We start from the raw sequence: 12,621 nt of genomic DNA, 5'->3' as shown, positions 1-12,621 counted from the left end.
GTTTTTCTTGCTCCTAGCTTGTGACCGCTGGTCAGTGCTTCCCAGACCTGATCTCCACCATGATGTCAACAGATTTGGCCATTCAGCAGTCTTACACAACAGGTAGATGTTAAAGAAACACTTGCTCCTTTTCTCTTGTGTTTAAAATGAAAATGAAGTTGAACATGAAAAAGTGGAATGGGACTTACATATTATTTGGAGGATTCCCTCAACCCATTAGTATTTTTGCAGAATTATGTAGGTATGAATTTCCTGATTTATATTTAAAATATCTGGTGTGGATTTACTTACTTATAATGCCAAGTTTGTTGGGTGATTTTGTTAGCATGTAGGAGTATGCCATGTTTGGTGCTATCTGAATGCACGGGACAACAAGAGTTACATGCAGTTACTATCTTATGCCCTCTGCTATTCACTGTTGTTTGTGGTACTTGGGTTATCAGGTTTCTCATAGTTGTATCTGAGTGGTAATGAGAGATTTAAAAAAAGAGAGGGTACTTCAGATGGAGGATAAGATAGAGGAACAGAGATGGGGAGATTGTGAAGATTCATATAGATAAATCTGTAGTCTTTGGGTATTCTGAATTCTGTATTTCATTTCATTGCATCCCTCATTGCTCAAAAAGGCCTGGCCTGAGCTAAATAAATCTGCCCCAGGAGAAGGAAGATCCAGAATGGCCACTCTGCCTGTTCTTCACAGTGTGCTTTAAAGATCTCTGATTGGGATCCCTGGGTGGCGCAGCGGTTTGGCGCCTGCCTTTGGCCCAGGGCACGATCCTGGAGACCCGGGATCGAATCCCACGTCGGACTCCCGGTGCATGGAGCCTGCTTCTCCCCCTGCCTGTGTCTCTGCCTCTCTCTCCCTCTCTCTGTGTGACTATCATAAATAAATAAAAATTAAAAAAATAAATAAATAAAGATCTCTGATTTAGGGCAGCCCGGGTGGCTCAGCAGTTTAGCACCGCCTTTGGCCCAGGGCATCATCCTGGAGACCTGGGATCGAGTCCCACGTCAGGCTCCCTGCATGGAGCCTGCTTCTCCCTCTGCCTGTGTTTCTGCCTCTCTCTCTCTCCTCTCTGTGTATTCTCATGAATAAATAAAATCTTAAAAAAAAAAAAGATCTCTGATTTGTTGGGGCACCTGGCTGGCTCAGTTGGTAGAGCATACATGAGAGACACAGAGAGAGGCGCAGAGACACAGGCAGAGGGAGAAGCAGGCCCCATGCAGAGAGCCCGATGTGGGACTCGATGCCGGGTCTCCAGGATCAGGCCCTGGGCTGAAGGCAGCACTAAACCGCTGAGCCACCGGGGCTGCCCCCTGGTAGAGCATACAATTCTTGATCTCAGGGTTGTGATTTTGAGCCCATATTGGGTGTAGAGATTACTTAAAAATAAAATCTTAAAAAAATAATAAAAATAAAGATTTGTGATTTGTTAAACAGCCTAATCATGTTCTTAATTTTTCCCATTTTGTTTCAGCTTTTATGAATGTTGCTTATTTCACCTAAAATTCTGAGCCTTATCAGTCCTAAAACTATTTAGATGCTATAATGCCTACATTATGTTAGGTTTCCTTTGGCTTTCAGAATTTCTGTTATGATGCAAGATGAGATGAAGACCTGGAATTAGGAAAGATGAGCCAGCAACATGTTTTGGGGATTTCAGGAAGGAAGAATTGACAGAATCCAATTTATTCAAAATAAATTGAGAATTTAGATGTTGGGAAAAGGTGACAACTTTTTAAAGTACTCACTTAGCTGTAATTTAGTGATAAATGTGGTTTTTCTGTGAGAACATGTGATAGTATAGACTGAAACCGTTATTAATTTGAAGTGTCATCTTAAATTGTAAGTTGATACTTCCTCAGTGAGGAAAACCTTGAAGTTTTCTAATGAGTACCTCTTAATGCTTTCATCTGAAAAGCAGTGGGGCTATTTTTTCATCATCTTGCCTATGGGTACCTGGCCACTGCTTTATTCATCTGTCCTCTTGGTTCTCCTAGTACAGGATTTGGCACATAATAGGTGTTAGCTAAATTGTGGCAGCTCTTAGTATGGTGGTGGTAATTAGCAAATAAATGGATCTTCTAATAAAACATTCTGAGGTTTTATACAAACTCAAAGAAGATTGCCAGTTTCCATATGATATAGTTTAACCACTATTCAAAATTAGTAATGGCTGCCTGACTTATAATAATGTTTTCATTTGTTGTGTAATTCCACTGGTATGTTTGGGCCTATGAATAATCTGTGTGTGTATGGGGCAGAGTTGGAGGGGGCAGCAGATGATGAGAGAGGCCATGGCTAGTTTCAGTTTTTGAAAGAATTTACTGAGAGAGAAACTTTGATTCATACCATTTCTTTGTATTCCAAGTGATGGATCCACAGCATTGGGTCAGCCGTGCCGCACTTTGTTGCTGTTTTTGTGAGGGGAGTGGGATGAAGAGCTGGCTGTGAGGCACCGGGGCTGCGGAGATGCAGCTGTTCCTTTCAGTTGCCTGCTCCAGGCCTTTTTTTGAAGGGCTCTGTGTACCTCACATAGCCTACGTATAACCAGATGGATTCAGAATTGCTGAAAACACCAGCTGTTTTCAGCTGGGAGGGGGATAGAGCTTACTTGGTTTAAGCAGCAGATTGACAAGTTGAATCCAGACTGCTTAACACAATACTAAACCAATAGACTAAAGATTAAACATGAAGTTCATTTTTGGTAATTGAAATGTGTCCATTTTTAGATATAACAGATGCTTAGAGAGCCACAAAATCTCTATGTTTTAATAAGTTAGTCTTGTGTATATTTGAAGGAAATTGAGATAAGTGAGAGTGAATTACTTGATGCCTCACTGTGAGTTAGTTCTAAACTTCCTGGCAGGTCATAAGATCTCAGAGTTGGAAGAGATCCTGAAGTCATTTGTTCAAAACTTCCACTTAATGCAGTTATCCTCTTTAAACATGTCCAGGGATGGAGAACTCACCTAAGAAGGAAGCTCCTTCCTTTTCTGTACACATCAGTTATTAGCAAGTTCTCCTTTATATTTTCTAGAATCCTCTTCTCTGTCTTTTGTGCCAAACTATTTTGTTTCTGTTCTTCAGATTTTCGCAAGAGATTATTATATGTAAGGATAGTGTTATGTCTCCTGCCTATACAGTCCCCAGCCTAACTCTTCCTTTAGGTTCTAATCTGGCACAGTGGTTGACAGGATTGAGGATATCCCAGCAAATGTCACTCCACAGGCAGAGAGATACCATGTATATGGCAAATATGGCCCAGTGTTCTCCATGATACAAACTGCATCATTTGGTGGTATTGGCCTCCCACAATAGCATTTTAAGAACTTTCCTTGGAGCTACTACACAATTGCTTTTGTTTTAAATGTGTGATTCTGCATATAAGACCTGTTACCAGCTTTATTGAAGTAGAGTTGTACACAAAAATTAAATATACTTAAAGTGATAACTTTGATAAGTATACACTTCTGAAATCATCACCACAATCAGGATAACATATCCCTCACCCACAAAATGTCCTTGTTCAAAAATGTCCTATATATATTCATGAGGGATATTGCTCCATAGTTTTGTGGGGTGTTTGTGATACATTTGTCTGATTAATACTGGACAGAATAAGTTGAGAAATATTCTTTTCCCCTCTAGTTACGGGAAGGATTTGTAAAGGATTGGTATTACACTTTAAATATTTGATGTTCGGTGGAATTCTGGGACTTGGTGGAATTCATCTGGGTCTGGGGCTTTTTTTGTGGAAAGATTAAAATTTCAAATTCAGTCTTTAGTTGTGATAGGTTTATCTGTTCAGATTTTATGTTTCATGCTAAGCAGGTTTTTTAGGTGTGTGTTTTTTAAATTGTGATAAAATTTTTATAACATAAAATTTACCATCTTAACCATTTTTTAGTGTATGGTTTAGTGGCACACATTGTAAGTACTACCGTCACTGCCATTCATCTCCTGAACTGTTTTCATTGTGCAAAGCTGAAACTCTACTCATTAACCAATAACTTCCCATACTACCCTGCTCCCTCTCTCTTTGGCAGCCAGCATTCTATTTTCTGTCTTTATGAATTGATTACTTTAGGTACCTTTAGTTGGAATCATACAGTATTTGTCCTATAGTGGCTAGCTTATTTCACTTAGTATAATATTGTTAAGGTTCATTCATCCATGTTGTAGCAGGTGTCAGAATTTCTTTCCTTTTTGAGTCTTGTGTATGTGTACCGCATTTTGTTTTTCCATTCTTCTATCAGTAGATGCTTGGTTTGCTTCCAACTTTTGCCTATTACAAATAATGCTGCTATAAACATGGATGTACAAATATCTGCCTGAGTCCTAGCATTCAGTTCTGTTGAATATATACCCAGAAGTAGAATTTTTAGATCAGATTATAGTTCTATTTTTAATTTTTTGAGCAATTAGTTTTGATAATAGGAATTTGTTTCATTTAAATCATCTAATTTGTTGGTATAAAAGCTCCTAATATTTCTTTATATGCTTTTTAATCTCTATAAAATCAATGATGATGTCCCTTCTTCATTTCTGATTTTAATTTAGCTTCTGTCTTTGTTCTTGGTCAGTCTAGATAAAGGGTTGTCAATTTTCTCGATCTTTTCAAAAAACGAACTTCTGATTTCATTAATTTTTCTCTGTTATTTTTCTGTATATATTTTGTTTATTCTCTATATCATTTTCTCCCTTCTGATTGCTTTGAGTTTAGTTTGTTTTTCTTTTTCTAAAGGTGGAAGCTTAGATGATTGAGTTTAGATTGGTTTATTTGTTGTTTTTTTTTTTTAACATTTGTATTTAAAGCTGTAAGTTAGTCTCTAAGTACTACTTTAACCCTATCCCATAGATTTTGAAATGGCATATTTTTGTTTTCATTTAATTAAAAATATTTTCTAATTTCCCTTGTGATTTCTTCTTTGACCGATAAGTTATTTAGAATATGTTGTTTATTTTTCAAATATATGTGGAGTTCACAGATTTCTGCCTATTGATTTCTAATTTAATTCCATTTTGACGATCAGAGAACATACTTTGAAGATTTCCTTTCCTAAAACAAAACAAAATGAAACACTTACTGGGGTTTTTTTTTTTGCCCCTGGATAGAGAATTCTTATTTGACTTTTTCTTTCCATTACTTTCAGTTTCTCATTTTTATGCATTCTGGCCTCCATTGTGTCTTAGCTATTAATATTAATGTGATTCTCTTATATGTGGTGAGCTATCCTGCTTTTGTTGCTTTTAAGATGCCAAGGGCAGGTGCTTAACTGATTGAGCTGCCTGGGCGCCCCTGCATATATTGTAACATTTTGTTGAAAAACAGACCTTTTAGATAATATCAGATGTGGATTCTGATTCCCCCACCATCACTCTGGGGATTGTTGTTACTGTTTGTTTAGTGTCTTGCCTAGACTAATTCTGTAGAGTCTGTCTCCCCAGTGTACCACTGCTGATTTTTTCAGCCCAGTTGTTTTTTCTTGTTTTTATTTTTAAACCTTACTTCCTAGGGATTGCTTCTAAAGAGTCCTAGGGTTTTTTTGAGGGGTCAGGGAGGGAAGGGTTTTTGGATACCACAGTCTAAGTACTAGTCATATTCGTTGCTCCTAGGTTGATTATTGTCTTTAGTCCTTTTAAGAAGAGAAGTCAAAGAGAAGCTTCATTGTTGTTCTTGTTTTAATTTTCTAATTTCTTAAAGATTTATTTATTTGAGGGAGGAGGAGGGGCAGGGGAGAGGGAAAAAGAGCTCCAAGCAGACTCCATGCTGAGCATGGAGCCCAACACAGGCCTTGATCCCACCACCCTGAGGTCATGACCTGAGCTGAAACCAAGAGTTGGATGCTTAACCAATTGCACCACCCAAGCACTCTGTTGTTCTTGTTTTTAAAATGAAAAATGAATTTGTGTGTGTATTTTCCTTTTTCCCTCACTAGATTAGATAAATGGTCACATACATTATATACTTTTCTTTGTATTTCTTTTTTTCCACATAGCACTATATCCTTCATAGCAGTATATAGAAATCATCTACATTCCTTTTTGTATCTACCAACTGCTGTTGTGTAGATGTATTATAGTTTACTCACATCACATCCTGAATTGATGGACCTTCAGGGACATTTTGTCTGAAGATTATAAAAAACATATCATGCATTTGTATATAAAAGTTTCGGTAAACTACTCCTCTCCTTTTATTTTTTTTTTTCCTTTTAGCACCATGTATGTGTTTGGTGGTTTCAATAGTCTCCTTCTCAGTGACATCCTGGTATTCACCTCAGAACAGTGTGAAGCACACCGGAGTGAAGCTGCTTGTCTAGCAGCAGGACCTGGCATCCGGTGTGTGTGGGATACAGTTTCATCTCACTGTATCTCCTGGGAGTTGGCAACTGAAGCACAAGAAGAAAAGTTAAAATCAGAATGTTTTTCCAAAAGAAGTAAGTTTTTTTTTCTCTTCTTAAAATTTAATTTGAAATCTCATTTTGTCTGAATTAAGAATTAAGAAGGTATTTAGCATATTTTATGTGCATTTTTATGTTCATTTTATTATCCAGAATTGTTTGATAATAACTGGTACAAAGGTTTTAGGGGTGTTTGAAAATTGTTTTGTTAACATCTTTACAATGGATGGGAACATGCCATATGGCTCCTAGAAGCTATCTGTGAATGATGGAGATAAAACCTCCTTGGCATTGCATAGATTTTGTATACCAACACCTGAACCTGGCAGTTGGTCTCAGGTGATGCAATCCAGTAGGACCTTTTTGTGATGATGGAACTGTGTTATATATGCATTGCCCCAGTATAAGAGCTACTAGCCAGAGACACTTGAAATGAGACTGGTATGACCAATGAACTGAATTGTAAACTTTAAGTTAAGAACTACATGAGGCTGGTGGCTACTATTACTGGATTATGCAGTTCTAATGTTAAGGATGAGATTAAGAAGGCCAACCCAGAAAAGTTATGTTGGAGTAGACAGGTAGAGTTGCTCTCTTTGCAAAGTATTCTTTTCTAGCTTCTCTAGTTGGGCACAGCAGTGATAGCAAGACAGAGAGCTGCTAAGGATGAACAGTGGTCCTGGCTTTTTAGAACCATCCCTTGTTTTCCAGGTTTTCTTCATCTTGCCTACTTAGTTTTGCTTTGACAGTATAGCACAGTGTAATACAGTGATGTAATACCCAAGAAATCCTTTTAAAAAAAGGATTTGCAAAATATTTGTTCACTTCAATTATTTTAAAGAGTGTTGGTTGAATTTCTTAACTGTTAGTGTTGGTGTAGCAAGTTACCTTGAAGGTTATGGTGGATAGAGTCAGCTTACACTCTACTGGAATGTTCCAAATTAAGATGAGCATAAATCCCTAAAAAGGACACCCAGGCAACTGTCCAATGAGTGCTGGAGAACTAAGAGGACCAGAACTTGGTCGGTTTAGACACTGTCTCTTCAAAGGGATAAAATCTGTGAAATTGGGGTTGTTTTTTTTTTAAACCAAATTGTAAAAGTTCAAGTTAAATGTCCAATATTATTGGAAATAATATTTAATTACCTTAGGTGGTTCAACATGAACCCCTTTGCTATGAACTCATCTCAAATGTCACATCCCTGGTTACTTTGCCTTGTGTGTGGGCCCAGTCATTGAACTGATGACCAGGGCAGGTAGAGTAACCTAAGGAGAGTGCTTTGTGGGGGTCAGCCCTACCTTGTCTTGCCCATGGGTTCTACCATGTGCCATGTCCACAAGTGGATTGGTAGATAAAGCAACAGGTTGTGCAGCCTCTCTTGTTGCTGAACTTGACCTGTCTAGGGTCAATAGGAGATACAGCAGATCTGTAGTAGCCCAGAAGGTCTCAAACTTGTACTCTTACAGACATGTGTACAGGTTGTAGCTTGGCCTAGTGCCTCCTTTGGGGTTCTGTGGTGCTATCTGCTTCCTGTGTACAGATTAGCCTTGCGTTTGTAGATGGGAGGAATGGCTTGGTCTTCTGCATTACTTTGTTTGGCTCTCAGGCAACTCTTGGTATTCATTCTATTTGCTAGTTGCTTTTTTTCTTGGGAAGAGAAGTATTCAGAGAACCACACCTACTTCTATTATATCTCACTATCATTGAATTAAATTAACCTATCTTTGTTTTTCCCTCTCTGTGTACTTTTGTCAGGGGTGAGGAGGTTTACAAAATAGTGTTTCTTCAGATTGTTTACTTATTTCTAAATGTTATTTTAACCTGAACACACCAATATATTTTCCTGCCAGTTTTTATTTCCTGACCCTTGTTACCTTTTTTTTTTTTTTTTTTTTTTTTTTTAAATCTTAGTCTCAGATTGTGCTCAACAGCAGCTGTAAATAGCCTGTGACTTTTCTAAGGAGAAGCGGTCATAGTTGATAAGTTTTTCTTCTTTTCATAGCCCTTGACCATGACAGATGTGACCAGCACACGGATTGTTACAGCTGCACAGCCAACACCAATGACTGCCACTGGTGCAGTGACCATTGTGTCCCTGTGAACCACAGCTGCACAGAAGGCCAGGTCAGGGGTCACTGTTCAAGGGTTGCAGAGGATGAAAACACTCCAGGGGGAGCGGTTCGGTGTAAGATTGTAGTGTGTATGATATAAATACTATCCCAGAGATATTTTTAAGACCTCTAGTGTAGGTTTGGAGTTTATTATTGGAAGGGATGCTATAAACATCCTAATTTCAAAGGTCCTCCTAGCCACAAGGATTGGTATGTAGTATTTTAGAAGAAGGCAGGACTGTTATTCTGTGTACTCCCTTCTCCCTAGGTAGGCATGGCTATAGCTAGATCCTAGATGCTTGGTGTGAGGCTTGTCATGGTGACCTCACTCTAGCTGTACAAGCTTTTGGAAGCAAGTTAGAACTTGAGACTGAAGGTGAATGAGATGACTTAACAAAATCTCCTTGTCTTATATCTTGGCTCAATATAATTTATGCTCACCATTTGTGATTTTTTAAATTTAAATTTTATTTTATTTTTTTTATTTTTTTATTTATTTTTTTTAAGATTTTATTTATTTATTCATGATAGTCACAGAGAGAGAGAGAGAGAGAGGCAGAGACACAGGCAGAGGGAGAAGCAGGCTCCATGCAGGGAGCCCGATGTGGGATTCGATCCCGGGTCCCCAGGATCGCGCCCTGGGCCAAAGGCAGGCGCCAAACCGCTGCGCCACCCAGGGATCCCTAAATTTTATTTTTTAAAGATTTTGTTTATTTATTCATGAGAGACACACAGAGAGAGGCAGAGACACAGGCTGAGAGAGAAGCAGGCTCCCTGCAGGAAGCCCAATGCGGGACTCAATCCCGGGACTCCAGGACCATGCCCTGAGCCAAAGGCAGACACTCAACTGCTGAGCCACCCAGGTGTCCCACCATTTGTGATTTTTTAAATTCAGGTTATAGGGCAAAAAAAGGTACAGTGATTCAGCGTCTGTAGTTTTTGACAGTTTATTCTATAAAGTAGTTCATAAAATATAAAAGTTTCAGTCTGTTTGGGAGGCGTTTGAAAAGCAGCAGGTTGAACACCACCACTTTACAGTAGAGTAGGTTAAAGCATGGTATTTAAAAGAGCATATTGCCTCCTTGCTGGGTCAGGCATGCCCTGTGCAGATTTCAGCATACTGTTTTCACTGCAGGGCCACTTCATCTGCATCTTATTTCTTTGATTGATTAATTAATTAATTTATTTGTAATTTGCTTCCTCAATTAGATTTTGTTGATTTTAGTATTCTATTTATCCTCAGTTGGAGTTCTGTCCATGTATTAAAAGAAAAGCTTTTGCCCACTGTGTTCTAGATCTCCATTTCCAGATATGAGAATTGTCCCAAGGATAACCCCATGTACTACTGTAACAAGAAGACCAGCTGCAGGAGCTGTGCCCTGGACCAGAACTGCCAGTGGGAGCCCCGGAATCAGGAGTGCATTGCCCTGCCTGGTAGGCCTTGTAGGGGCGTCTTAATATGTGTGGGTCCAGAGACTACACACACACACACACACACACACACACACACATACACACACACACCCAATACTGTGCAGCCTTGATTGAATCCAGCAGAAGGAACAAATTTATTTTATCCATTCATTCCCCATACCACTATTGTTATTTAAAAAAAATGAAAATAGAGTTCTTAAGCATTTGCTCCTCCTGTGCTTTGAAATAAAGTGAAGTATCATCTGCTGCTCTGGAGAATGGAATGACAGCTTAGCTCCATATCATCGAGCCTGCTCCATTGTCCTCATTCATCTCTGCTATAGTCACCTGGCAGTAGAATGCAACAGCCTTGGCAGCCAGTCTGCGGGACACTTTATGAAGAGTACTTCTTACAGACCACTGGGACTAGGCACCTTCTGGCATGAAGGAGGAGAGATGCTTTTATCAGTAGCACTCCCTGAGGTGATCTCCTGTCCTGAATACCTCAGTTTATGCCATCTGAGGTGTTCAAGATGAAAGAGAGTTGAGGCCTCAGGCCAGACAACCACAACAAGAGTTCTGTAATATATTTGCCCAACCAGGATTTTGAAGAAAGGGGACATCTTTGGTTCTGCATGGCAGATGAAGCATGCCCAGGGTAGCAGGGTCTGCTAGTCTCCATTTGAATATCCTTTGAAAGTACTTGATTCAGCTTGCATGAGTGTGAGCTTCTCATTCTTTATCTCATTGCATCAAACTTCAGTGCACTGCAGAGTACCTGGGAGTCTTGTCAGAAGTCAGATTCTGGTACTCATTGGGGGTGGGGCCCTAGAATCTACCTTTTATTTTTTATTTTTTTAATTTTTATTTATTTATGATAGTCACCAAGAGAGAGGGAGAGAGGCAGAGACACAGGCAGAGGGAGAAGCAGGCTCCATGCACCGGGAGCCCGACGTGGGATTCGATCCTGGGTCTCCAGGATCGCGCCCTGGGCCAAAGGCAGGCGCCAAACCACTGCGCCACCCAGGGATCCCTAGAATCTACCTTTTAATGAATAGTGATACTGATGCCACACTTGGCAGAGCAGATCTTGACGTGCTCTTAAATGATCCCTTTCCTATGGCACTTTCCACTTACTTCATTGACTGGTAATGGGCATTGTTGGTGGTATCTCCAGGGTACTTGGTTCTGGCAGAGTTGTCCTGCTCATTCCCTGTCTTCCAGGAAACATACATAGCTTCTGTGCATTTCAGGGCACAGAGCTGAACTGGGTGGATTCAGGGCAATCACAGGAGCATGTTACAGTCTTGCCTTGTGTGCTGCACCTGTATCACTTTGGGGTTGTTTTGTTTTAGGTTTTTTTTTTTTTTTTTCCTAAAAAGTATCTTTCCACCTCACTTTTGGGATATTTTGTACCCTTGATTTTACCTTCCACTTGATGTGAAAACAATGCATCTTTGGAAGACTGTAGTCTTGTTTACTCACCAACTCATTTCCACCCTCTGGTTTTCTTCCCCACCCTTTCAATATGCATATTCATTTTTCTGTTCTTTACTTAGGATTTTAGTCTTATTTCTAATTGTCCTTCAAAGGGGGGTTTAGAAATCTACCATTGGCACCTAAGATTTCTTCCTCCAAGACATAAAGAGTTGACCTTAGAATATGCCTCTTGAGATCCAGGAAATAGGACTGGTGAAGTCTAACATTCTTATATTCTTCATTGGTCTTCAGTAATGTGTGGGATACCCTCACCACATCCTAGAGAGGTACTATGGAATTCAAATTGCAAAAACCTTTCAGGTGATTTGAACTGGTAACGTAGTAGTTTTGTATGATTTCTAAAACTCTTTTTTTTCTCCCTCCTTTACAAAAGAAAATATCTGTGGCATTGGCTGGCATTTGGTTGGAAACTCGTGTTTGAAAATTACTACTGCCAAGGAGAATTATGACAATGCTAAATTGTCCTGTAGAAACCACAATGCCTTTTTGGCTTCTCTTACAACCCAGAAGAAGGTAGAATTTGTCCTTAAGCAGCTGAGAATAATGCAGTCATCACAGAGCATGGTGAGTTAACCTAGATCTTAAGCTTCTAGTACCCACCCTTGTACTGAGAGCTCCAGTGCAGCTTCCCTGTGGTATGCCTGGCAAGCAGAGTCATAGTATGAGCATAGTAGACCGGGGTTCAGCACCATCAGAATCTCTTCCTTTAATGCTTTCTTTCTTACCTTAAAATTGTTAACATTTTATTAGTCATATCTATTAGATTAGAGTATAAATGAATAATTACATGTGTATTAAATAGTAACATGTGTGTCACGTATCCTTGTGACATCAGTTGATGCTTTCGTATCTGTTTGTTCCCTGTGTTCTGCTTGGGGAGAAGGAGAAGGGATGTCACTACTATGAACTAGGTTGAATGAAGCCACTTGAGTCTGTCATATTTCAGATATTGTTACAGTATGTAATAATTAATAGTGATCACCTTAAGGACTAGATGTTCATTAAGTCTTTTTTAGGTCTGGCCAGCCCCAGAGGAGAGGTCACCTTCTTATCAAGAGTTTCTGAGCACAGAAAGGCCCCAAATTCTCTTCCTGTCTTCCCTGTGCTTTCAAGTGGCTTGTTGTTAATATTCCACAACCACATTTTGCCCTTTTTTGGGTCCAAAACCCTAGAACTGTGGTCCTACTC

The 12,621-nt window shown here is 39.4% G+C and overlaps 1 protein-coding gene across 3 annotated transcripts in view; it reads left to right on the top strand.

Annotated features, from left to right (window-relative positions):
• ATRN (attractin) overlaps nt 1-12,621 on the top strand; it is a 161,605-nt gene that overhangs the window by 74,760 nt on the left and 74,224 nt on the right. For all 3 annotated transcript variants that reach the window (XM_077872383.1, XM_077872381.1, XM_077872382.1), the window contains exons 11-15: nt 18-102; nt 6,224-6,444; nt 8,412-8,533; nt 9,816-9,954; nt 11,807-11,997. In XM_077872383.1, the coding sequence (XP_077728509.1) occupies nt 18-102; nt 6,224-6,444; nt 8,412-8,533; nt 9,816-9,954; nt 11,807-11,997 (758 nt within the window). The remainder of the gene's footprint in view (nt 1-17; nt 103-6,223; nt 6,445-8,411; nt 8,534-9,815; nt 9,955-11,806; nt 11,998-12,621) is intronic.

The sequence above is a fragment of the Canis aureus genome, chromosome 26 (genome assembly GCF_053574225.1).
Source record: "Canis aureus isolate CA01 chromosome 26, VMU_Caureus_v.1.0, whole genome shotgun sequence".
Classification (NCBI taxonomy): domain Eukaryota; kingdom Metazoa; phylum Chordata; class Mammalia; order Carnivora; family Canidae; genus Canis; species Canis aureus.
This window is presented reverse-complemented; position numbering and strand designations above follow the sequence as displayed.